Source organism: Rhinolophus sinicus, chromosome 17, assembly GCF_057876585.1.
Source record: "Rhinolophus sinicus isolate RSI-liver-muscle chromosome 17, RSI-T2T, whole genome shotgun sequence".
Taxonomy (NCBI): domain Eukaryota; kingdom Metazoa; phylum Chordata; class Mammalia; order Chiroptera; family Rhinolophidae; genus Rhinolophus; species Rhinolophus sinicus.
Window position 1 is genome coordinate 62,738,372 of NC_142517.1, and position 24,440 is coordinate 62,762,811.

General features: G+C 34.7%; 1 protein-coding gene across 2 annotated transcripts in view; it reads left to right on the forward strand.

The window, feature by feature from the left end:
• The window catches only part of IQCB1 (IQ motif containing B1), a 45,496-nt gene that overhangs the window by 17,840 nt on the left and 3,216 nt on the right, over positions 1-24,440 (forward strand). For both annotated transcript variants that reach the window (XM_019729613.3, XM_019729615.3), the window contains exons 8-13: positions 6,475-6,653; positions 8,565-8,674; positions 9,299-9,408; positions 14,845-14,987; positions 16,586-16,734; positions 24,026-24,157. In XM_019729613.3, the coding sequence (XP_019585172.3) occupies positions 6,475-6,653; positions 8,565-8,674; positions 9,299-9,408; positions 14,845-14,987; positions 16,586-16,734; positions 24,026-24,157 (823 nt within the window). The remainder of the gene's footprint in view (positions 1-6,474; positions 6,654-8,564; positions 8,675-9,298; positions 9,409-14,844; positions 14,988-16,585; positions 16,735-24,025; positions 24,158-24,440) is intronic.

The window sequence follows — 24,440 nt, forward strand, 5'->3', positions numbered from 1 at the left end:
AAACTGAGGGAAGATGCTTCCTGGAGAAGGTAACACCTGAAATGAAATTTTAAGGATGAGAAATTACTCAGGAAGGAAGAAGAGAAAGCAGTATTTCTAGGCAGAGGTTAACAACGAAAGCAAATGCACAGAGTTTTTTAAAACAAAAAAATGCTGAGGGTGAAAAGTAGGTACAGTTGATTGTTGCCAGCATTTAAAGGTTGGTTTGTGGAGGTGGCTAGCAAGTTCTGCAGAGACTTAAGTCACGAAGAGCTTATATGCTATGTTAAGGGAGCTAAATCTTATCCTGTAGCCAATGGAGACTGTTGAAAGATTTTAAAAGTGGATGAAAATGGTCAGATTACATTTCAGTTATGTCACTTTGGTCACTGTAGAGGAAAGATTTAAGGGGGACAAAACTAGACAAAGAAGACAATTAGAGGAAGAAACCAAAATATTCCAAGTGAAGTAATAAAATCTTGGCCTTGGGCACTGGTACCCGGGGAATAGATTTTAAAAACTAATGAATTAAAATCATTAGGACTTCACTTCCACTTGTGTTCGAGATGAAATAATAGAAATAGGTTTACTCTACCACCTGAAGAAAAATAAACATCAGGCAAAACATGAAACAACAAATTTCAAGAAACTAGACTTCCATCAATCAAAGAAAGTGAGCCCTGCCTGAGAAAAAGGAATGAACAAGGTGAATGTAAAAATTTCCCTAACTTACAGCATTGAGAGCGTTTCCAGGCTGTGATGTAGCAAGGGTTATCTCAGCCAGGCTGAGATGAAGAGATAGAGCTAAGAGTCTGAGGAGAACAAAATGGCTAGAGTTCACAAGACAGAATTTCACAGAAAAGAGCCACATAGAGAAACCCCAGACATCTGCAGAAGTTTCCCTTCAAGTATTCAGTAAAGTACTGATGAGCACATATGTGGGAGGAAACTACCTAATGTCAGGGAAAACAGTAATCCAAAAGGATTAAAAGGAGTGGTACCAGAAGCTTACACAGAGCCAGAATATTGCCGATTCCAATAGCCAAACTGGAAAACCTCATGAATAGTGGAACATTGGGTAGAGTACTCAGGAAGCTTTCACCTCGGTAGTGAGGGATAATTAGCACTAGACTGAGTACTATTCTGGACCATCCAAACAAAACAAGAGCGGGACCCAAAATAATCAAATTATTTCCAAGTAATTTAACTGCATCTGGTTATTGAAATTGCCTACATCTTAAAATATTTTTTATTGTAAAGTATACAGGGCAGGAAATTTAGCAGAAATGGTCATGCTTTGGCTTGGCTTTAAAAGGATAAGAAAATCCCACTTATGCCTTCATAGAATCTTTGCATTGATCTTTTTTTCCCTTTTTCTTTAGGAATACAAAGTGATAATTTCTTGTAGTCGCTGCAAACTGACAATGTTTAGATAGAGTCTACAATCATAACTATGCTATATAAAACATACTACAAATCAGCAGGTGACTTGGTTTTACAAAATGTTACTGATGTTTTTTTTTCATCAGAAGCATTACCAATTTTGCTAAATCATTGGTTGCATATGATTTTTACATGGTACTTGGAAATCTTTAGCCAAAAAATAAAAATAAATATTTTTAGGAATACAAAAATATCTAGCACCCCGCAAGACAAAATTCATACAAGTACCAGACATGCAAATAAGCAGGAACATAGAATCTATCATGAGAAGAATCAGTTGATCAAGGCTAATATATATGTTATGATTAACAAACAAGGGCATTAGGACAGTTATTATAGCTATATTCCATATGTTCAAGAAGTTAAATTGAGACATACATGTATATGAGACCCAAACTGAACTAGACATGAAAACTACAATGTTTGAGATGAAAAACACACTAGATAGGATTAATATCAGATTAACATTGCAGAAGATTAGTGAATTTGAAGACTAGCAGTAGAAAACTACCCAAGATGAAACACATGTAATTTAAAAATGAAAGAAAGAAAAGAGAAAGAAAACAAAACAAATGAGAAAAAGAAAGAAGGGGAAAGAAGGAAACATCAGTGAATCAGTAGTGATCTGTAGCACTATCTCAAATAGCTTTGTATGGTATAATCAGTACCTATCAGTACCTAAAGAAAATATTTGAAGAAATAGTTGATGGTAATTTTCCAAATTTGATGAAAACTATAATCTTGCAGATTCAAAAATCTCATCAAACACGAAGAACAATAAAAATGAAGAAGGCACATTGTAATCAAAGTGCTCAAACCAGTAATAAGGAGAAAATCTTAAAAGCAGCCAGAGGGAAAAAGGTATTGTATACAGAGGAATGAAGATAAGGATGACAGCAATTTTCTCATCAGAAACAATGCAAACAAAAGGATAGTTGAGAACATTTATAAAAATTTTTTTATTACAGTTGACATACAATATCATGTTAGTTTCAATTGTGCAATATAGAAATTGGACATTTATATACCTTATGATGTGGTCACCATGATAAATCTAACTATCTGTCATTGTGCAAAGTTATTGCAATATTATTGACATATTCCCTGTACTGTACACTCTATTCGTGTGACTTATTTTATAACTGGAAGTTTGTAGACTAGCATTTTTAAAATAATGAAAACAAGTGTCAAACTAAAATTTTATGTCCAGTGGAAATATGTTTCAAAAACAAAGGCAAAATGCTTCTTCAGAAATCACCAGCAGACACATACTACAAGAAATGTTTAAGGAAGTCAGTCCTTCAGCCAAAAGGAAAGTAGATTTACACAAAAAATGAAGAATATCAGAAATGGTAATTATTGTGTGTAACTGGCTAAGATTATTTTTCGTATTATAATTATATATGATACAATAATATAACATTTGCTCCTACAAAAATAATGTATGTGGGGTTTTATAACATAAAGTGTATTGTAACAGTAGTATAAACTCTGGAAGGAGAGAAATGGAAACATACAGTTTTTTGTATGCTTAAAAGTAAAAGGATGAAAAAAGATACACTATGTTAACATTAATCAAAAGACAGCTGGAGTGTCCACATTAATATCAGAAAAGGTAAATTTCAGAGTAAAGAATGTTATCAGGGATAAAGTTATTTCATAATCACAAAGAAATCAATTCATCAAGAAAACGTGTTCATTGACCTAATAGCAGAATTTCACAATACACAGAACAAATTGATAGACCTGCAATGAGAAATAGAGAAATCTACAAGTAAAGTGAAAGATGTAAATACATCCCTCTTGATAGTTGATAGGAAAAGTAGACAAAAATTAGTATGACTACAGAAGATTTGAACAATATCAACCAACTTGACCTGATTGGCATTTTTAGAAACTCTACCAAACAGCAAAATGCACATTCTTTTCAAATGTAAATGGAATATTTTCAAAAATAGACCATTTTCTGGGCCATAAAACTCATCTCAAAAGGATTTAAATCATACAAAGTATGTTCTCTGCCCTCAATGGAATTAAATTGAAAATTAATACGAAAAAGATCTCTGAAAAGATTCTCAAATATGTGGGAAATAATAAAGCAAATAACCCAAAGGACAAAGAAGATACCAAAATTAAGTTATAAAAATCTTTTAAATTATTGGAAATGAAAACATCCAAATTTCTGGGATGCGTCTATTAGGTTGGTACAAAAGTAATTGCGGTTTTTGCAATTATTTTCAATTGCAAAAACCGCAATTACTTTCGCGTCAATCTAAAAATAAAGCAGTACTTTATCCCATGAATTTATACCTAATGTAATATTGTAAAGTCAATGGGAAAATATATATCACTAAACGCTTATGTTGGAAAAGAAGGAAAGTCAAATCATTGACCTCAGCTTCTACTTTAAGAAAGTAAGAAGAGGGAATTAAAGTAAGCAGAAGAAAGAAAATGATACAGATCAAAGCAGAAATAAAATAGTAAACAACAATAATAGAGAAAATCAATGAAACCATAAACTGGTTCTTTGAGAAGATCTATGAAGTTAATAAACCTGTAATAAGACTAATTAGGGGGGAAAAGGGAATGCAAACTGCCAATATTAGGAATTAGAGAAGAGACAAGACAATAGTCTATAGATATTAAAAGTGTCATAAGGGAATAATATGAACAACTTTGTGCTTATCTAGATGAAATGGACAAGTTATTTGAAAGACAAAAAACTACCAAAACTCACTCAAGAAGCAGTAATAGATAAACTGACTATCCTTATAATCATAAAGAAATTGAATTTGTAGCTAAACCACTAGACAGGACTGGACAGCTTCTTCACTGGTAAATTCTACTAAACATTTAAGGAAGAAACAATCCTAAACAAATTTCCAGAAAATTGAAGAGGAGGAAATACGTCCCAGATTATTATATGAAGTCACCATTGCCCTGATACCAAAACCAGACAAAGACATGAGAGAACTACTTATCAATATACTAAGAACAGAGATGCAAAACATTTTAAACAAAAGTTTAGCAAGTTGAACCCAACGATATATTAAAAAGTTAATATGTCTTGAATAAGTTAGGTTTATCCCAGGAATTCAGAGCTAGTGTAATGTTCTAAAGTCAATCAATATAATTCATATTAACTAAAAAAGGAAAAACATATCAAAAGATGGAGAAAAAGCATTTGACAAAATTCAACATCTATTCCTGATTTTTAAAAATGAAAAACTCTGCAAAATAGTAATAAAAGTAGAACTTCCTCCGCTTGATGAAGGGCATGTAGGAAAAACCTACAGCTAAGATACATCATGAACAAGACAAGGATGCCCACTCTGATCATTTCTGTTCAACATTGTACTGGAGTTTCTAGCCAGTACAGTAAAGCAAGAAAAGGAAAACGTATCCATGTGAAAAGGAAGAATCAAAGCTCTGTATTTAGAGACGGCACTGTCATCTATATAGAAAAATCTAATGAAATATACAGCGAAGCTACTAAAACTCATCAGTGAATATAGCAAGGGTAGTAGGATCCAAAATCAGTATTATAATATAAACTTTTATATCCCTCAATTAATGCTCAGATCAGTGGTTAGCTGCGATGGGGTGCCAGGAGGGCAAGAAGAGAAGGACAGCAGGGAACTTCGAGGGGGTGATGGATATGTTCATTATCTTGATTGTGGTAAAACAAGTGAAAATTGATCAAATTGTACACTTTCAATATGTGTAGCTTGATGTATATCAAACTTTAATGAAGCTGTTAAAAAATCATCAGCTCTTGGTAAGCATTTTAATATGGGATAAAAGACACGTTCAGGTATGACACTAAATTTTCGGTGTCATGTTTGGTAATTCGACAGTGGTATAACCAAAAAAAGCATGTGTAAGGAGTTGGTTTGGGGAGACAGATGATGACTTCAGTATTGGTTATACTGAACAGATATTTCATCAGGCAGTGAAGTGGGTCCATGCAAAAACTTGTAAACAAATGTTAATAGTAGCTTTATTTATAATGGCTGAAGACAAGATGACTCAAATGTCCATAGATATGTGACTAGACAAACTACTGGAAGAGCTCTGGGCTAGAGTTATAGATTTATGTGTCATCACATCAGCTTACAAATGACAGTTAAAAACATGAGAGAAGATGAGCTCAGTGGGAAATATGAATCGAGTGAGAAAGGAAATTGGCTGAAAATGGAATCCTGGAGAAATGACTTTTATACTGGTGAAGGGGAGCCAGTGAAGAATGGTCAGAAATCTGTGGGTGGAGAGTGTAGGGGGAACCAGAAGACCATTATATCATAGAAGTTGAATGGGTTGAGAGTATCAGGCACAAGCTTTACTTTTTCTTTTGTACAAGTCTTTTATATTGTTGAGTAAGAATCTTTTGCTCTCAGATAATCATCATTACCATTATTCATTTTTCTACAAGCCACCTCTATTTTTACAGAACTGCAGAATATCCTAATCAATAGTAAGCACATACTTCTTAGGTGAGTAAAAGGACACCCAGTAATCCCTTTTGACTACTTCTAAGTTTCAGATGACTTTTCATGATATCAGAACTGCAAGATACGGTTGTTAGTTTAATGAAGGAAATACCAAAAGAAAGATAAAATTCCTCCTATATTAAGTACATGATATTGAATTCCTATAGCATTTTTGTCTTCATACATCTGTCATTAAAGCAATGAACTATGTACTGTACTGTCTTGTGGTTTTCCTCTTATTGTTGTCTCAAAGCTTTTGAATCTATTTAATATTTTGCACATTTTCTTACACAATTTTATGGTAGATTTTTCTAAGGAAAGGGCCTTTGGCTACTTTGTATTCCTTATTTTACCTATTAGGTTGCCTCACACAGAGTGAGTTCAATAAATATTCATTGATTTAATGTGTTATATTCATGGAACTAAGCTATACATTTAAAAAATTGATTATCTTCTTGGATCAGGCCACTATCAGGCATCAAGTTGCTGAATCTTTTATGTTTAATTTGTTGCAATATCTGTGTCAATTAGTAATGGTACTTTGTAAATTTTGTTCTATTAGTGGTGATTTACTCAGAATAGAAGGAAAAACCCTGCATTCAATTTTGGATGAAGTTGTTTTCAAGCTTTTATCAACTCCTAGTCCAGTCCTAAGAAGTACTGCTACAAAGCTCCTGCTGTTGATGGCAGAATCCCATCAGGAAATTTTGATTTTACTGAGACTAAGTGCCTGCTATAAAGGTAGTGTATATATTTTTTTCTTTTGTTGAAATTCTCAAAAATAACTTTTTAATTGATAGTTTATGGAAAACAAAATTCCTGTGTTTTGAAAAACTTGATAATTGAAGTGTGCAGATAAAATCCCATCATACCATAATCTATTCAGGAGAAAGTCTGTATGTAATCAAACTATCTTTATGTCTCAGCAGATGGCCTGTAGTACTTTGTTGATGAGGTTACAATGAATATTTACTCCTTGACAAAAAGATTGTGCATTGAATATACTAGATAGAGTTATAAAAGAATGACCAAAAAGATCAGTGACCTTACCAAGACTAACTTAACTGAAGAAAATAGAACTGTGCTTGAGAGAGTGACAGCCCTTTGATCTTTACATAATTAATAATTACTCTTCAACTTCTTTCCTCAAAAACAGAACATTTCCCTCACTTCCAAATCAAATGTATGTGAATACAAAGTCAGAAAATTTGAGGAGGAAAGAGCGTAGTGCATTACCATTCCCAAATAGTAGTTTTCATTTAATTGAGAATTTACTATGTGTCAGATACTTTACGTGCATTAAAATGTTTAATCCTCATAACAATCCTATGAGATATTCTTATCCTCATTTTATAGCAGTGGGAACAGAGCATGGAAAAAATAGGTAATTGATCCAAGATCACACATATTTTTTTCTTTTTTTAATTGCCACGCAAAGCTATATGTTGGCTTTGTTTTATTTCTTTATTAGCCAGAGCCATGAATTCGTTATTTTCTTATTCAACATGGTGAGGAAATAGTTTCTTATTCAACATGGTGATGAAATAGTTTCTAGGTTATAAAATATACTTATTTATACGGGGTTATATTATATGTAAATTTTTAAAGATTTGAATATAATGTGAAACATTTTAATTCCAAAACTATTATAATGGCCTTTTAATAATTCTTGATGGCACTTTAGTAACTTACCTCGTACAGTCATTATTGTGAACATTATAATTATTTTTCATTATAAGAACAGAGGGGGAGAGAAAGTGCCAGTAATAAAACCCTCTAGACAGTATTGTACCAGATACACATTTTTAACTTTGTAATTAGATGTCTTCAATAAAAATATGAATGTCCAACAGAGTTCATTACAAAGGAATTTCACCTTAATAATCTGTCTCCTCCTCTTTTCTCAATAGTAGAACTTACTCAGCTTCCTCAAGGTATTTTACAATTATTAGTGCTGCTAAGAACTTAAGTCTTAAAGAGAGTATAAAATATGGAAAGACCCAGATAGCGGCTTCCCCAATTATACACTCCAAGGCCATTGTAGCTTACTTATTTATATTGAATACATATATTATAATACATCATTCCAACATGCCTTGGGAATTGTACTTACTTTGTACCTTATACTACTACTCTCTTTTATTTTGGGATGAAAATGCAGTATTTTAGTGTTATAGCACTTCTATAAAATTTGCTTAGGAACCTATTAATTGGCCCCAAATTATGTACATTACTGTATATTTTTAATAATAACTTCTTTAATGAATGACTAATAACCTGTTTAAGTGTTTCCACAGGCTAAGCATTTACTCAGTATGATTATATTTTTAAAAATGTGTCAGTTTAAAAAATATTTCAGTTTAAGGTATTTATGTTTAAACAGAAAATAAATTATATATCTCTACTCTTTGACTTATCACAATGATACCACTCTCCTTTTTTTAGTTAAAGAGATTGACTACACAGATTTTGCATCAGATCTCACAAGTGAGCACATAATCTTCGGACAGAGGAGTATCCTAAAGACCTCAGTCTAGAAATCTTGTGATTCTTGTATTCATTTGTTTCTAAATCAGACTTTTTCACCTTGAATTAATACTGAATAAATAACTAATTCATATTAGTAATTGTATCTTTGTTATTCTATTTCAGGACTCAGAAATCTACTGAATAAACAAGAGCCTGGGACAGAGTTTAGTCAAGAACTTAGACAGCTCATTGGCCTTTTAAGCCCTAAGGTCTATCAGGGAGTAGAAGAGCAGGTATTTAATTACAAAAATAATATGCATGATATTTACTAACATTTCAATAAACATTTTAGTTTAAAAATATTGAGAGTGAGAGCTTCTTGAATCTTTTACTTGCTCTCTCTCCCCCTTTCTTTAGTTGTTTCCCCCTAAGATCCAGAGCAGCCATAATTTGATGGGGAAAGGGGGTTATTTATGGACCGAATTTTAACCCCAGAGGCTTTATTTACTTATTTATTTATTTGCCTGTACAGAGTTCTTCATACCTCGAGTCTTTGAATAAGTGAAGCCAGGCATAAGATGTCAAACAAAGAGTTAGTTAAAGCATTAAATAAACAGAACTATGAAATACTTGTAAAGAGAGTGGGAAGTAAGATTAATCAGGGAGAATTCGGAGCTAACCAGACTATGTCTTGAATACATTCTAGACTGCCCAAGGGAGCCTAATGAACCTCCTTTGGGAGGTCAGGTTTAATATTCTTAGGCCTTCCCTGTCCGTGGCCTATGAAAATGATGCCTCCTGCCCAATTTATTAGAGATGGAGATTAACACTTGCCCAGACCTGATATTTTAAGAGGTGAACTTCAAAAAAGTCTTTTTTAGGGATGTCGCTAAATTAATTCTGGCATTTATTTTCAGAAACTACATCAAGCAGCTTGCTTGATTCAAGCTTATTGGAAGGGTTTCCAAACTAGAAAGAGATTAAAGAAGCTTCCGTCTGCTGTGATTACTTTGCAGAGGAGTTTCAGGTAAAAAATTTTGGTGAGAGGAATGATGATCTGGGAGGGCTAGATATATCTTATTAGAGTACAGCTGAGTGAAAACTTAGGGATTTTGGTTTGTTTGTTTTTAAGTTTTTAATCTGTTTCTTTTATTCTTACTTTCATTCTTGTTCTTTACATTTCTGAGTACCAGCATTCCAGTAACCAGATGCACTTTCAAAGCAAACAACATATTGTAAGACAGGAATCTAATGTAACAAACATATAATCCTATTCACTTAATGAGACGTTTTTGGCAGGCCAACCCTACAGAGGGAGCCAGTGATAGTCAATTACCTTCTTAAACCCTTAAAACCAAAAATTGCTGTAATTGTTCGTATGTAATTATGGCAAAAACATGTATATGTATGTAAGTATATTAACCTGATTTTCCTCAGTAAATATGGCATGGATATATATTACCATTGAGATATGACATAGCTTGTCATTTATCTCTATTTCAGTTAGACTAAAAATGAAATACTGAAGACACAACACAGGTTTTGATATGACTAAGCCATCCAGATTCTTATAGGCAATGAAAACAGCACACACACACACAAATGACTTAGCTCCTAAGTCGTTTATGATAAAGTAGAGCCATCTCAGAGGCGATTTCTCATGCAGCCTAACTGAAAGCTACATTTTAATTTACTAAACTGAAACTTGCACGTTCCAGAAGTCAATTTTTTTTTTAAGAAAACTGAAACTATTCTTTTAATAACTGCAGCTGCATTTCTCAGTTTTAAAAATATTTCAAAATAGTGTACTAAAATTTAGCTTTCAATTAGACTGCTTGAGAATCACCTCTGAAATGGCTTTACTTTATCATAAATGACCTAGGAGCTAAGTTTTGTGTCTGTGTGTGTATGTGTGCATGTGTGTTCTTTCCACACATGTAAGAATCTGGATGGGTTAGCAGCAGGTATTAAATCCACTGGCTAACTATATCCCTTAGTAGACATTCTTCTTTTTATTGATGAAAATTTCCTTCAGAGAAGACTTAAAGATAGGTTATTAATATTATTGGGCATGAGTTTCGTTGGTAGAAAAAAATATATATTTTAAACATATTTGAAGTGCCGAATATATGCCAGAGGTTATGCTAGGTATTGGGAGAGTTAAACAAATTTTGAGTTTGTATCCCGCTTCAGCACTTTATGGGCTGCGTGATCTTGGACAACTTGCTCCACCTTTCTCAGCCTCGAATTTCCCATCTATAAAATGGGAATAATTGTCTATGTACCTTACATGATTAAAATAATATGAAGTTTTTTTAGTATATTGTCTGGCACTTAGAAAATGGTAGGGGGAAATGCATATTGCACATTTTTTGCCCTTGAAGATTTGCAAATCTAGTTAGACAAACAGACCTAGTATTCATGAGAGGCAAGTATATTCCATTCCAGCATTGCTCAGTGTTTATCTATCATAAATGCTGTCTCATAAAAAAACATTAAGAAAAGGATTTCTTTGGTCAAAGGAATTTGGGAAGTGAATACTTTGAGAGTCGCAATGTATATCCTTCTGATCAGGTATCTGAGATAGTCTAGCCTTTTCTTCTGTGGTGAACTCAAAGTATTTATTACTTATGGATTCTACTTGCTATTATTCTCAGCTATTATCTTCTTACATTTAGAGGTACCTCTATACCATGGGTTCAGACCTTTAATGTTTAGTTTCACGATAGTTACCAAATTTGTCAGTTTACTTTCTCTTGCAGTATTAAAATGTTTATTTAAAAGTATCCCAGGATTACAGATTTTGTCCACTTAGAAGTATGTCTATGAAATCTAATTAATATTATACTATTTTAAAATAGAAAATCCATTGTTTTATGTAACAAAACCTGATTAGTTATAAATATTTCCATTAAAAGAGCTTTTAAGCCAAAATTATTTAAATCTTACATTATAATGCGTTTGTTTCCTTTCCAGTATTTTGAGTTTGAAGTTTTAGGAAAGACTGAAGTATAGTTTTAACCTTTGGGTTCTGTTTAATTTCAAGTTTGCTCCAGGCTTCAATACCTTTCCTCTTTTATTAGTTGCAACAGTTTATGCAAATTTCTCTTCCTTTATAGCTGGGCTTTCTGCAAAGGTTATTTCTGTATATCTTTGTGGTCAGGTCATACTCTCATTTTAATTTCCCCCTCCCATTTTTTTTTTTGTGGGGGGAGGGATGGCCCACCACTCACAATTATGGGCCTAGATTCATCACATCCTTGCTAAAGCACTTTTTTGGAGGTTTCTTTTTTATGTAATAATTTTTCATGGTCAGAAACTTTATTTTCTGTTAAATACTACTACTCAGCAGAGTTTTCTGTAGCAGCTAATAGCTGCTCCAGTTACCTTCGTGAAACCTTACAATTTACCTACCTCCATCAGGGTGCTGATACTTATAGGTGTTTTAGTTATACTTGTTTAACTTTGTAGGGGAAGAAAATAGTGTTTTTCCCTCCACCTATGTTAGACTCATTGGCTAGGGCCCCGAAAATTAGACTAATAACAAACAACAACAACAAAAAACCCAGATTAAAGAAAACAGTTTATTTGTGCAGTGCCCATCGTGGAGAAGAAATCTCACATGATGAGTAACTCAAAGTGGGGAGGTTAGAACTTGGGCTTTAGAGATTTTAACAAAGAAGAATAAATTTGGAGAGAAGTGACAGGTGCAAAGAAAGGAGTCTTAGGCTCCCAAGGGCAGCAAACTGTGGGAAGGTAAATACATTGGGAAACTAATGGAAGATATGGATTATTTGTGCAGTTCCATGTTGGCGCCAACTTTCCATCTTCTTCATGGCCATAAAACTTCTTTGGGAGGGGGGATTTATGGTACTCATTTCTCAGACCTTTCTGCTTTTAGTTTGATCAGAGAAGCTCTGGGGAGGCTTTTTTCTGCATTTGTTGATTCTCATTTGCCTCCAGCTTAAAATAATCTTTATATCAAAATGGCATATTCTGCTATGCTTCAACTTCCCCTTGAAACTGAGCTCCGTAAGGGCAGAACGGTCTCTCTTCTCTGTTAGGACAGTACCAAGCAGGCAGCAAGCACTCAAATGTTTGTTTAGTTAATGAGCAGAGCACATCAACTACTTTGCCCAGCAACTCATATTGGACTTCCCAGGTTCATACTTATTATTTTACAACAGAGGAAGGAATTCCTGGAGAACTCAAAACTGTCAGTAGATAGTTTTGTCAACTCCCTCTTTGATAGTAAAGATTCATGTTAGTTAAATGTAAATCATTGATGTACTTATATAAATTAATTTGAAAATATGACCTCTGATCAGTCATTTCCTCCTCAGAAGTGCAGTACAAATGCCAGGTGGTTAAATGCCTACTCTTACAAAGAAACCAGTTAAATTAATAATCTTTTAATTTTTGAGTGTTGAGTGATTATAGACACTCTTACCCACAGAATAACTAGAATGTGTTTCTAAGGGGGTGGGAACATTCAAAATCGCATTAATTCCTAATAAATATTTTCAAACATGAAATTAAAGCGTATGGAACCAGAAACATGCATATTTACAATTTACAGTTGTTATTTTAATCACTGAACCTCACTTTCCTATTGTCTTCCTGGTTTATATTTTACTTCCACCTACATGCTCCATAGTTGTTTCAGTTTTACCATATTTCATAGCCTGTATGCCTAAACTTTTTCTCAAACCCAGTTTTCTGACAGCTTAAATGTCCTACCAATGAAGTTTTAATGATCACTGTCTCTCATACTAACAGTATATATTAAAAATATTGGTAATGCAGTATTGATCAATAATGCAATGATCTATAATTAATGAGAGGTTAGAGACAGGAGTGGTTTTTGTTTTGTTGTTAATCAATTTGAAAGATTCTGTTTAGGGCCTGTTCTCTTTTACCCTCTATAAGTAGGTAAAGGGCAAAACATCCTTATCTATATGCGATAGAACCCATAGGTTTTGCAGAGGAGTTCCCTAGGAGAGGCAAGTTTCCTTCAGTCACTTTTTGGGAAGGGAAAGGCTCTTACTTGATTTCTTACTGACAGGAAGTGTAAGAGATACTTTGAAACTTCATCTTGGCCTACATTCTCTCTAGAACCCCTTTTCTTTTTGGCACACACATACTTGAGGTCTTGTCTACTTTTGATAATAGGGGTAAGAAAGACATTTTGAAACAAACTCTCAATTTTGGCCTAAGTGTAAAAGCAAAGAAAACATAAATTATAATTGGTAGCAGTTAAGAAATTGCAAAAAAACAAAACAACACACACAGAAAATGTTATCAAAATTATTTTGTGAGTTTTCTTCTCTGCTTTAAAATACTTCCTTTTAAAGTTATCTTACACCTAATTATTTTTGCTTTTTTAAAAGAAATTGAGTTAAAAATCATTATAACCCACTCTATACCATTATAAAGTCCATCTGTTAATACTACAAAGATATAGCCAAGGTAGCACATTTGTTGGCAGTTCAATTAATTATAAGAAAAGAACCTAAGAGAGAGCAAATGTTCTTGAGGGAGATACTTGCAAATTAAGTCAATAGAGATAAAATAAATAATGTATTCTGCTTCTCTTTTCTTATCCTCTTTGGTTTCTTTTCCTATGGGTATCTGAACGGCATTTTGGATATTTTATTAGAGTGATACTTGTGATCTTACATAGTAATGTAGGAAGCAAGCAAAACTGGATAGAAATGGCTAACAAGAAATTTTGGTGAATAAAAGCATATAATACAAAAATGCTAATTAATACAATTTTTGTGGTCACATGAAAATTATACTCAGTTGTAAAAATAACATTTATTAATAATTGAGAAATAGGTAAGCATATGAAGAAAATTAAAATCATCATGATCACACCATGCAGTGAAAATCCCTGTTGAAATTTGTATGTTTTTAATCATTTATTTTTCGATACAAGTAAATATATATACTTTAACACAGTTTGAATCTCTTCTGTATCCTGACTTTCACTTGACATTAGATTGTTGATATATTCTGTTGTTACTAAATATTCTTTGAAATTTTTATTTTTCACAGTACCCATCCAGTGAATGAGCCAGTATTTATTTATCCAACTCACTATTGTGGAACATGTGGCTTGTTTTCAACTTATTACTGTTGTTATGCTTTTGAGAACATCTTTGAACATATATCTTTACATACATACCAGGTTTTTCATTAAGAAAATTATTTGAAGTGGAATTAATTGGTTAAAATTTTTAAGGCTTTTTATATGTATTTTAAATATTTCTCCAGGAAGGCTGTATAGCAGCAGCACATGAAGATTTATTTCATCATACTCTAACAACACTAGGAATTTTCTTTAAAATTTTTTTCTTTCTCTATTTATATAGTTACTATTTATATAATTTCCATATAATTTTAGAGTTGACATGATTTATGAAAATTGTGTTTAAGGTACTTAATATTTCCATCATAGAGCTAAACGAACAAAGATACTACTCAAGCTAAATAGGCAGAAGGAAGAAGAGAACCGCAGATTACAACTGCAACTTCAAAGACAAAGAGCCATGAGACTTTACCGAGAATTACGGCTGAGTATGCTCGAAATAGTTCATCCAGGTAGGTGGCAGTATCAGTTTTATAAGTGAAAGAATGTTTAGGATATCTCGTAATAAACCAGATTTCCTGATGATTTCTTTTTTTTAATTTGGAACTTTGTTTCTCCTTTCACAAATAAACCTTATTAAATCTCTTGAGTCAAAAAAAATTACTTTTTTTCTGATTAAGGCCTATTAGCTGATGATGAGCAATCTCTCCACTATTTTCCTATTCTTTCAGATAAAATACTAAGGCGTAAAAATTTATTTTTAAAGATAGCTGTCAGTGACACAGAGATAGAATCCCTTAGAGTATTGCCATTGTGCTGCCAGAAATTTATTCATAACCCAGAACAAACCTTTGACACCTTCTTGCCACCTTTGATACACTAACCTGAAATTAAACTGTAGTCTGAGAGATCTGACTGGTTTCAAAGTTCTTTTTTCATTTGTCTCCTTCCCCACCTACTACTCATTCATGTCCTTCTCTTGCCTCTTATTTCTCTTCCTTTCCTTAAATATAGATATTTACCAGGGCTCCATTTTCACCCCATTTATTCTCATTTGCTCTTCCTGAGGTATCCCATCCATACCTGTAGCTTTAGCTACTGAGTGCTGAGCACTGTGAAATCTTATCTGCATCCTCACCCACTCTCCTAAGCTCTAGCTCAACAGAACTTTTCCACAAAGTGAAATATTTTGTATCTCTACTGTCTAATACATAGCCACTGGCTAGAGGTGGCTATTGAGTACTTAAAATGTGGCTAATGCACTCGAGGACCTGAATTTTAAATTTTACTTTATTTAGATTTAAGTAGCCATTTGTGGCTAGTGTCTGTTATATTGGACAACATAGCTCTGTAGCCAGCTGCCTGTTGGATAGCTTTACTGCCTGTTGGATAGCTTTACTGTCCATAATCATCCCCAAATCTAGTCATTATCTCTCCCCTCTAATTTCCTCTCTGTGTTCCCCATCTCAGGTAATTGTACCAAAAGTCTACTCAGTTTCCCATCTGTGAGACATTCTAGAGTTCGTTCCGTCTCTTACCTCCACAACCAGTCAGTCATTAAATCCTATTAATATTTTTGTACTATCTCTGAAATACATCCCTTTTTATTACTTCCTACTGCCTTATTCTGTCAGTTAGCTACTGCGAACCCTGAACTGTATGCTGACCAACTCCGAGAAAGTAAAAAGAAAGTCATCTTTAGAACTGAGTGAGTTACTGAAGAGAAATTTAGAAGCACACAGAGTAAATAACATATATATGTTTTGCCCTTTCCCTCTGGTGGTCGTAAATGACTTTCTAACCATGTACTTGTGATTCTTTTTTCTAAATGTTTTTGCTGTTGGATTTTGAAGCCTTTTCTCATTCCTGTGACACAAAACATTATGTGAGTCTTTTCTCTAAAGAAGATGCATAATCTGAGAAAGGTTTTAGAGCTCTTTGTTTCTAAAATATTAGAACTAATGTACAATAATAGAATTGGGAAAACCATTGAACAGTATTGAAAAAATAAACAGGAGTGCAAGAATGTTGTTAGTATCATTATTCTGATTCCAGAATTTGAGAAAGCATAGAGGTGAGTAGGTTGTAATAGTGTCTGTCATCTTTTTAGGTCAGGTGGAAAAACATAATCGGGAAATAGAAGAGAAATCAGCATTGATTATCCAGAAACATTGGAGAGGGTACAGGGAAAGGAAAAATTTTCGCCAACAGAGGCCATCAATCACGGAGTATAAAGCAGCTGTCACACTTCAGAGAGCAGTGAGTTTAATGTAGTAAAAAAAAGTACTGGATTAGGAGGCAAAAACATGGGTTCAAACCTGGCTTTACTATTTATCTGCTGTAAAGTCTTGGTCAAGTCACTACGCTTTCCTGAGCCTTAGTTTTTCCTCTATAAAATAAGAAGCTTTTTAACCACTGGCCAAACTAATTTAGACACTCAGTCCTTAGTACTTTCACAGACCCCTGTACACATTTACCATATTGCAATGTTTGTTAATTTTTTTTCTTTCTTACTTGGGCTATGAGCATCTTAAGGATAAGGAATTAAGTCTTATTATTGTCAGGTCTCAGCACATGCTTGATGTATGAATGTATGTCTACTGTTTTTACTGAGTTATTTGGATTAGATGACTAAATTTATAGGAAAATGCTTTGTATATTATAAAGTTCTATGCAAGTACAGCTTATCATATTGATGTTTTTAATGCACAGATAATGTATTAAGTGTAATTAGATTATTGTAATTTTTAAATTATAGAATGGTGTTCTTAAATGATAATTTTCCTGGGATTTATTTGGAGCTTAGGCACAACACACGGCTATTTATTTCACTTAATGACCAGTTTTCCTAATATCTGGTATAAGTGAATAACCAGATATTAGGAAAACTGGTCATTAAATGAAATAAATTTAACTTTCATATTAGTTTTTCTGGTCCTATAGCATTTAGTTTTACAATCCCTTATTGTTGAATGTTAGGTCAATTTTAGTTTTCCATAGTGGTAGATTATGAACAGTCTCTTTTTTGAATTCTCTGATTAAACTTTTACAAGGATTTTTTTTTTTACACCATTCAAAAAAAAAAAAGAGTGTATACAAAGTTTTAGGAAAATAGGAAGAGATGTTTGCCGTCTCTTTCCTCAGGCTCTCCTGGGGATCTGAGGCTGTATCTGCACCAGACAGTCCTGTACCACCACTGAGTCACACCCACACCTGATATTTCCCCTCTGCTACATAAGGCTGTCTAGGGATTAACCCATGGATGTCAGCATTGGAGACACTTCCTCTAGAGGAAGCCTTGGGTTCTTTCTAATACTTTGACCTCATGGCTACCTCCTTTTTATACTTTTCCCTGTCGGAGTCAACGGGATCCTTCCTAAGCAGACTCACTACGTTGCCTGATTTAGATAAGCCCAATACTTTGTAAAAGGGTCTTCTACTCTAAAATGAAATACCATAGCAGTTTGTCCACCATTCCTTTGAGAGAGAAGCAGGGGTCATTATAGGAGAATATCTGAGGGCTATGAAGGCAAAGTTGTTTGGGCTTTCACACTTTCCTTTAGCATAAGAGGAAAAAAAAATCACCTCTTCCTCATATCTCACCCACCCAAAAAGAGGAAAATAGGTCCCCACTGAAGTAAGATGAAAAAGGGATGGGTCAAGGTTATTTCTATAGTCTTTGCAGCTCACTACGAAAAATGACAGTGAAGTTAAAGCAAAGCTAGACAAAAATAGAAAAGGAAAGAAGAGGATTACTTTCAAAGAGGGAAAAGAAAAAGGAAAATGACAGAGTGCAGACAAGGAAGGAAAAAGGAAAGTAGTAGAGAAAATCAGAACTGGGCAATGGTCACTAAAGGGCACATTTGCCACATTTTTGAGCATCCATTTCTACGACACTTACTTAATTGGACTTGCACTGTCCAATACAGTAGCCACTAACTACATGAGGCTATTGAGTACTTACATGTAGCTATTCCAAATTGAGATATGTTGTACATGTAAAATACCAGATTTTGAAGATTCAGGGTGGAAAAAAAGTGTAAAATATTTCACTAATAATTTTTTATATTGATTTCATATTGAAATGCTAATATTTTACATAAATTATGTTTATATAATTCTGTATATGCAAAATATAAATTTTACATGTTTCTTTTTACTTTTTTGTGCCTACTAGAAAATTTAATATTACATTTGTGATTCACATTATATTTTATTAGCACTGCAATTGATAAGAAAGAAAAAGAATTCATCAGTTTCACAGAAAAAAAAGTAGGATTATCATTTCACTGAACTCATCCCATGGGAGAAACTGGTTATTATTAATATCATTCACAGAGAAAGGCTAGAACTCTTGTTTCCCTCCTGCTCCTCCCTTACCTTGTGTAAAGGCAGTGGCATTGTTTCTCAGTAGCTAAAAACTGAAGAAAACCTATGTAAATTTGCTGATTTCAAATTACACATCTTTACTTACGTAGACAAGTTGGAGTTCTCTGTAGTGGCATAGTGTTGAAATTAAATTTGAAGAGTTAGCTGACTTTTCCCTTTTAATGCTCCTGGATTTTCTTTTCTTGCCTTCTCATCTATTAAAAAGCTTACAAGGAAGGTGATGGTTGCTGGTGGATGGTCTCTAGAGCCAGAATGATGGCTAATTCTTGCTACTGGATTATAGCAGAAAATTACTATAGTGTTATTACACTTATCCATCCAGACCAACCACTAAAGCACTTAATGAAACAAATCATTGGCAGTTGAAAAACTAAAAATTGGGAGATAAATACAGTTTCAGAGAGTCCTGAAATGACAAAGAACGAGGAAAAGAGACAAATGTCAAGGTGGGCTTTTCTGATCTAAGTGCACAGATGCCTCTGTTTTGGAACCTTTACTCTGAAGTTCCCAGCATAGCATCATAAGTTTAGGGTAGCACTAAAAGCAGGATGTTGAGGAAAAATAGAAGGAGAAGCAAAGAAGAAAATCAAGACGATCTGTCAACAAGAGGATGCAATTACGATTGAAGGCTCGAATACCATACTAAAAAGAACGAGGTATTAGGGTAATTTTATATACTGAATGTGAAGACCTTCAGCCATTTGTTTCATCTCAGCTGCTGTCAGCCAAGCTTATATCTTGCAAGCAATAGATTGAATGCCTTTTCTTTCGAAAATCTGAACAGCCCAAGGGAAAAGTCATACTCACAAAACCAAAAAAACCAGTTCAGTAGCCCTATACTGAAATACAAAATATGTAAACCCTACCCACCTACCTGCTCAATTTCTAAATAGCTTTTTACAAGAAAGTCTGACAATTACGTTCGTGAACTCATCCTAGAAAAGGTGCTACATACCTCACTGCTGAATAGCACTACGGTTACCTTCGAAGTACTCCCCTTAGGGAGCTATACATCTATGCCATTGCCTAGTCCACGCTTCAAAGCAGTTTTAGAATTCTTTCTGGAATGGCCATCAGAGCTGTCATCGTATTCCCCTTAATGTCTTGAATGTCATCAAAATGTCTTCCTTTCAATATTTCCTTTATCTTCGGGTAAAGAAAGAAGTCATTGGGGGCAAGATCAGGTGAGTAGGGAGGGTGTTCCAATACAGTTATTTGTTTACTGGCTCAAAAGTCCCTCACAGACAGTGCCGTGTGAACTGGTGCATTGTCGTGATGCAAGAGCCATGAATTGTTGGCGAAAAGTTCAGGTCATCTAACTTTCATGCAGCCTTTTCAGCACTTCCAAATAGTCAACTTGGTTAACTGTTTGTCCAGTTGGTACAAATTCATAATGAATAATCCCTCTGATATAAAAAAAAATTAGCAACATCATTGAAAACAAGTTCGCGAACTTAATTGTCTGACGTCATAGTGGCTACTCAAATATCAGATGAAAGTATCATAGGACACCTGAGGAAAGCTAAGGCTAAAACAGAGTAAAAATGCTTGGTAGAAAGAGATATTGCAGGGGTAAGAAAACCTTTAAAAATCTGTATTTTCTCACAAAACTAAAAGAACTAGTACATGAAACAAAACCATGATGGTTATAAGATAGAACAAATATTAATAGAATAAAATTTGGCAGAAAAAAGTAAAGACATAATAATAGGGCTAGGAAGAAAGGTTTGGGAAATCTAGAAAACAGAGCAAACATAAAAGATAACCAGTCCAGGAGGTCAAACATCCAAACATTTGAAACAAAAACCAAAAAAACTTTAGGAGAGGAAATCAAATAATTCAAGATTTCCCAGAATTGAATGTCATGGGTGTTAGATTAAAAGGACCCACTAAGGGAGCCAGTCCGGTGGCTCAGGCGGTTGGAGCTCCATGCTCCTAACACCAAAGGCTGCCGGTTCAGTTCCCACATGGGTCAGTGGGCTCTCAACCACAAGGTTGACTCCCGCAAGGGATGGTGGGCTCTGCCTCCTACAACTAAGATTGAAAACGGCACCCTCAGCTACCACTGAGCTCCCAGATGGCTCAGTTGGTTGGATCACGTCCTCTCAACCACAAGGTTTCCAGTTCGACTCCTGCAAGAGATGGTGGGCTGCGCCCTCTACAACTAACAACGGCAACTGGACCTGGAGCTGAACGGCGCCCTCCACAACTAAGACTGAAAGGACAACAACTTGAAGCTGAACGGCACCCTCCACAACTAAGATTGAAAGAAGAACAACTTGACTTGGAAAAAGTCCTGGAAGTACGCACTGTTCCCCAATAAAGCCCTGTTGCCCTTACCCAGTAAAATCTTTAACAAAATAATAATAAAAGGACTGACTAACGGCAGCCAGATGGCTCAGTTTATTAGAGCCCGAGCTCTGAACAACAGGGTTGCCGGTTCAATTCCCATGTGGACCAGTGAGCTGTGCCCTCCACAACTAGATTGAAGACAACGAGCTGCCTCTGAGCTGCTGGAGCGGTGACCGGATGGCTCAGTTGCTTAGAGCGCAAGCTCTCAACAACAAGGTTGCTGGTTCAATTCCCGCATGGAATGTTGGGCTGTGCCCCCTGCAACTAAAGATTGAAAACGGCGACTGGACTTGGAACTGAGCTACCCGCTCCACAACTAGACTGCAGGACAATGACTTGGAGTTGATGGGCCCTGGACAAACACACTGTTCCCCAATATTCCCCAATAAAATAAAATAAATAAATAAATATATTCAGACCTTGATCTACATGGCAAAAATAACCCCCAGAAATAAAATAAATTAAAAAAAAAAGTGGACAATACAATGACAGAAGCATACCCACATTTACGAGGTGCAACCAAATAATATGGTGAATGTTAAAATAAATTAAAAAGTATTACAGTAAAAGACATTGTTGTTAATCCCCCTAGCTTCAAATACACTTATCCCATCATTTTTGCCACTTTCTGAAGCAGTTCTGGAAGTCCTCTTTCATGAGTGTCTTTCATTGTGTTGTTGTGGCTGCCTCCATGTCCTGAATCATTTTGACTTTGGGGAAGAGCCAGAAGTCTCACGGTGAATAAGGTGGATGAGAACACACTGTAATGTTTTTATTTGACAGAAATTGCCATATACCAGAAGTGATGTGAGACATGGAGCATTGTCATGATGGAGGATGATTTATAGCACACTTTACAACACACCTTCTCTCAACCATAGCTCACACCCGACTGCACCGAACAAGTTGAAAATTGTCACACATTGTTACTAAGCTTTGACAGGCTGCTTCCCATATTGAAGATCCCTCCCTTTCCATTGGATGGCACTTGGCAGCAGCATTTACCATATTTTGTGACCACAACGGAAAGGCTCCATGTTACACTTCGCTTCTGGTATGGCAATTTCCGTCAAATCAAAACATTATGGTGTGTCCTTATCTACCTTATTTACCAGATCTGCCACTGTGTGACTTCTGGCTCTTCCCCAAAGTCAAAATGACCATGAAAGGTTAACATTTTGAGTCAATTTAGGACATTGAGGCAGCCATGACAGTGCAACTAAAGACACTCATGAAAGAGGACTTCCAGAACTGCTTCAGAAAGTGGCAAGTGCGTGGACTAGGCACTGGTGTCGGTGCATAGCTCCCAGAGGAGAGGACTTCTAAGGTGACCATAGTGATATTCAGTAATGAGGTGTGTAGCACCTTTTCTAGGGTGAGTTTGTGAACGTAATTGTCAGATCACGTATATGGTTTAAAAATGAGTAGCCTTTATTTAGTCATAATTATGTAAACATGAACATTGATTTAACTGAAATTATGATATAATATTTGATGTTTGGAGATATGGGAAGTATATGGGAGTGTAAGCAGTAAAAGAGAGCTACTAAATCCTTACCATTTATGCAAGAAAATTAATAGATAATACCTATATCTGAAAAATCACAGAAAAGTATTAATAGATGTAGATAAACATCAAAAGAAAAACCTGAAAAAGTTAAAGTTGTCTTTGTGGGGAGGGGATAGGATAAGTGGGCAAAGAACTATAGTTATTTTTTGTTAATTCTTATAAAACTTTAAACAATAGAATTATATCAACAAACTTTCTGGAAAGCATTAAACAGTAAAATACTTGAGGCTTTGCAAGCCATGCAGTCATTTGCAACTATCCAATTGTACAGTTATAACACAAAGGAAGCTGTAAACAGTATATAAACAAATGGCTATGACTGTTTCAATAAAATGTTATTTGTAGACACTGGATTTTGACTTTCATATAATTTTCATATGTCACAAAATATTTTCTTTTTGACCTTTGTAACCACATAAAATGTAAAAAAAAATTCTTAATTTTTAGGCCATTCAGAAATAGGCAGTAGGCTGGATTTGGCCTATGGGCCATAATTTGCCAACCCTTGCCTTAATGTGAACATCTAAGAGATGAAAATAAAAACTACATAATAACCACTTCACTGTGGAACCTAATTGGGTGGTGAATACACAGTGCAATATGTAGATGATATAGAATTGTGGACTTGAAACCTATATAATTTTATTAACCAATGGCACCCCAATAAATTTTTTAAAAAAACAACAAAGAAGGGAGAAGAGTGGGAAAATTGTGCAGAATAATTTCAAATTTGTCTCCACATCTTGCCTGTTACAAGATTTCCTGTTTTGCCAGGAGTCCATTCTGAAGGACATGAGGAAGAACATCCATTTATCAAGCTTTTTCTTGTATACTGTCTCTTTGATCTTTACACTCCTGTTAAGCTAAATAGAATTAGGGTCCCTGTTTTCTGTAGACGTGGAACCTGTCCTGTGGAGATAAGTAACTTGCCCCAAAATCATATAGTTTATAAGGGACTCGATTTGATACTAGAACTCAATGCTTTTATCCTATTTTTCGTCTTTCTTGCTTACTGTACAAATAATATAGGCGTATATTGTAAAATATTAAAACCCTATAGAAGAATATAACTAAAACATCATTGTCCTCCCTCACCCCTGTCACAATCCCCTCCCTCCCCCCCATACACACTCAAGAGTTAACAGCCATTACAGTGTTGTTGCTAACTTATGTTGTAGGTAGAAAATAGTTCTATTGTTGTAGAAAAACATTCACAAATCTTTTTTTTTTTTTTTTCAGACTCTTAAATTCCTAGCAAAGTGCCGTAAGAAAAAGAAACTGTTTGCTCCTTGGCAAGAACTCAGAGAACTCACTGATGCACGCCGAGTTGAACTGAAGCAGCAAGTGGATGACTATGTTAGAAGACACCCAGTATGTAGCCTTCTATGCCATGGTATCAGTGTTACATTATTATAGTGCGTGATATTCAACAAAGCAGTGTCTCAGATGTATATGTACATGTATTGTTGATATAAGGTAATGTAGCTGCTTTACCATAGAGTTAATAGATTTGGAATCTTATAATTTCATGGGCAGAAAGGTGTAGTTACTATAAAGGAGACTTTGCTTCAAGTCAGTTATTTTCCATACGGCATCAGCAAGACTGTCTCCACATCCTCACCAACCTTTGTTATCTTCATGTCCTAATGGGTGA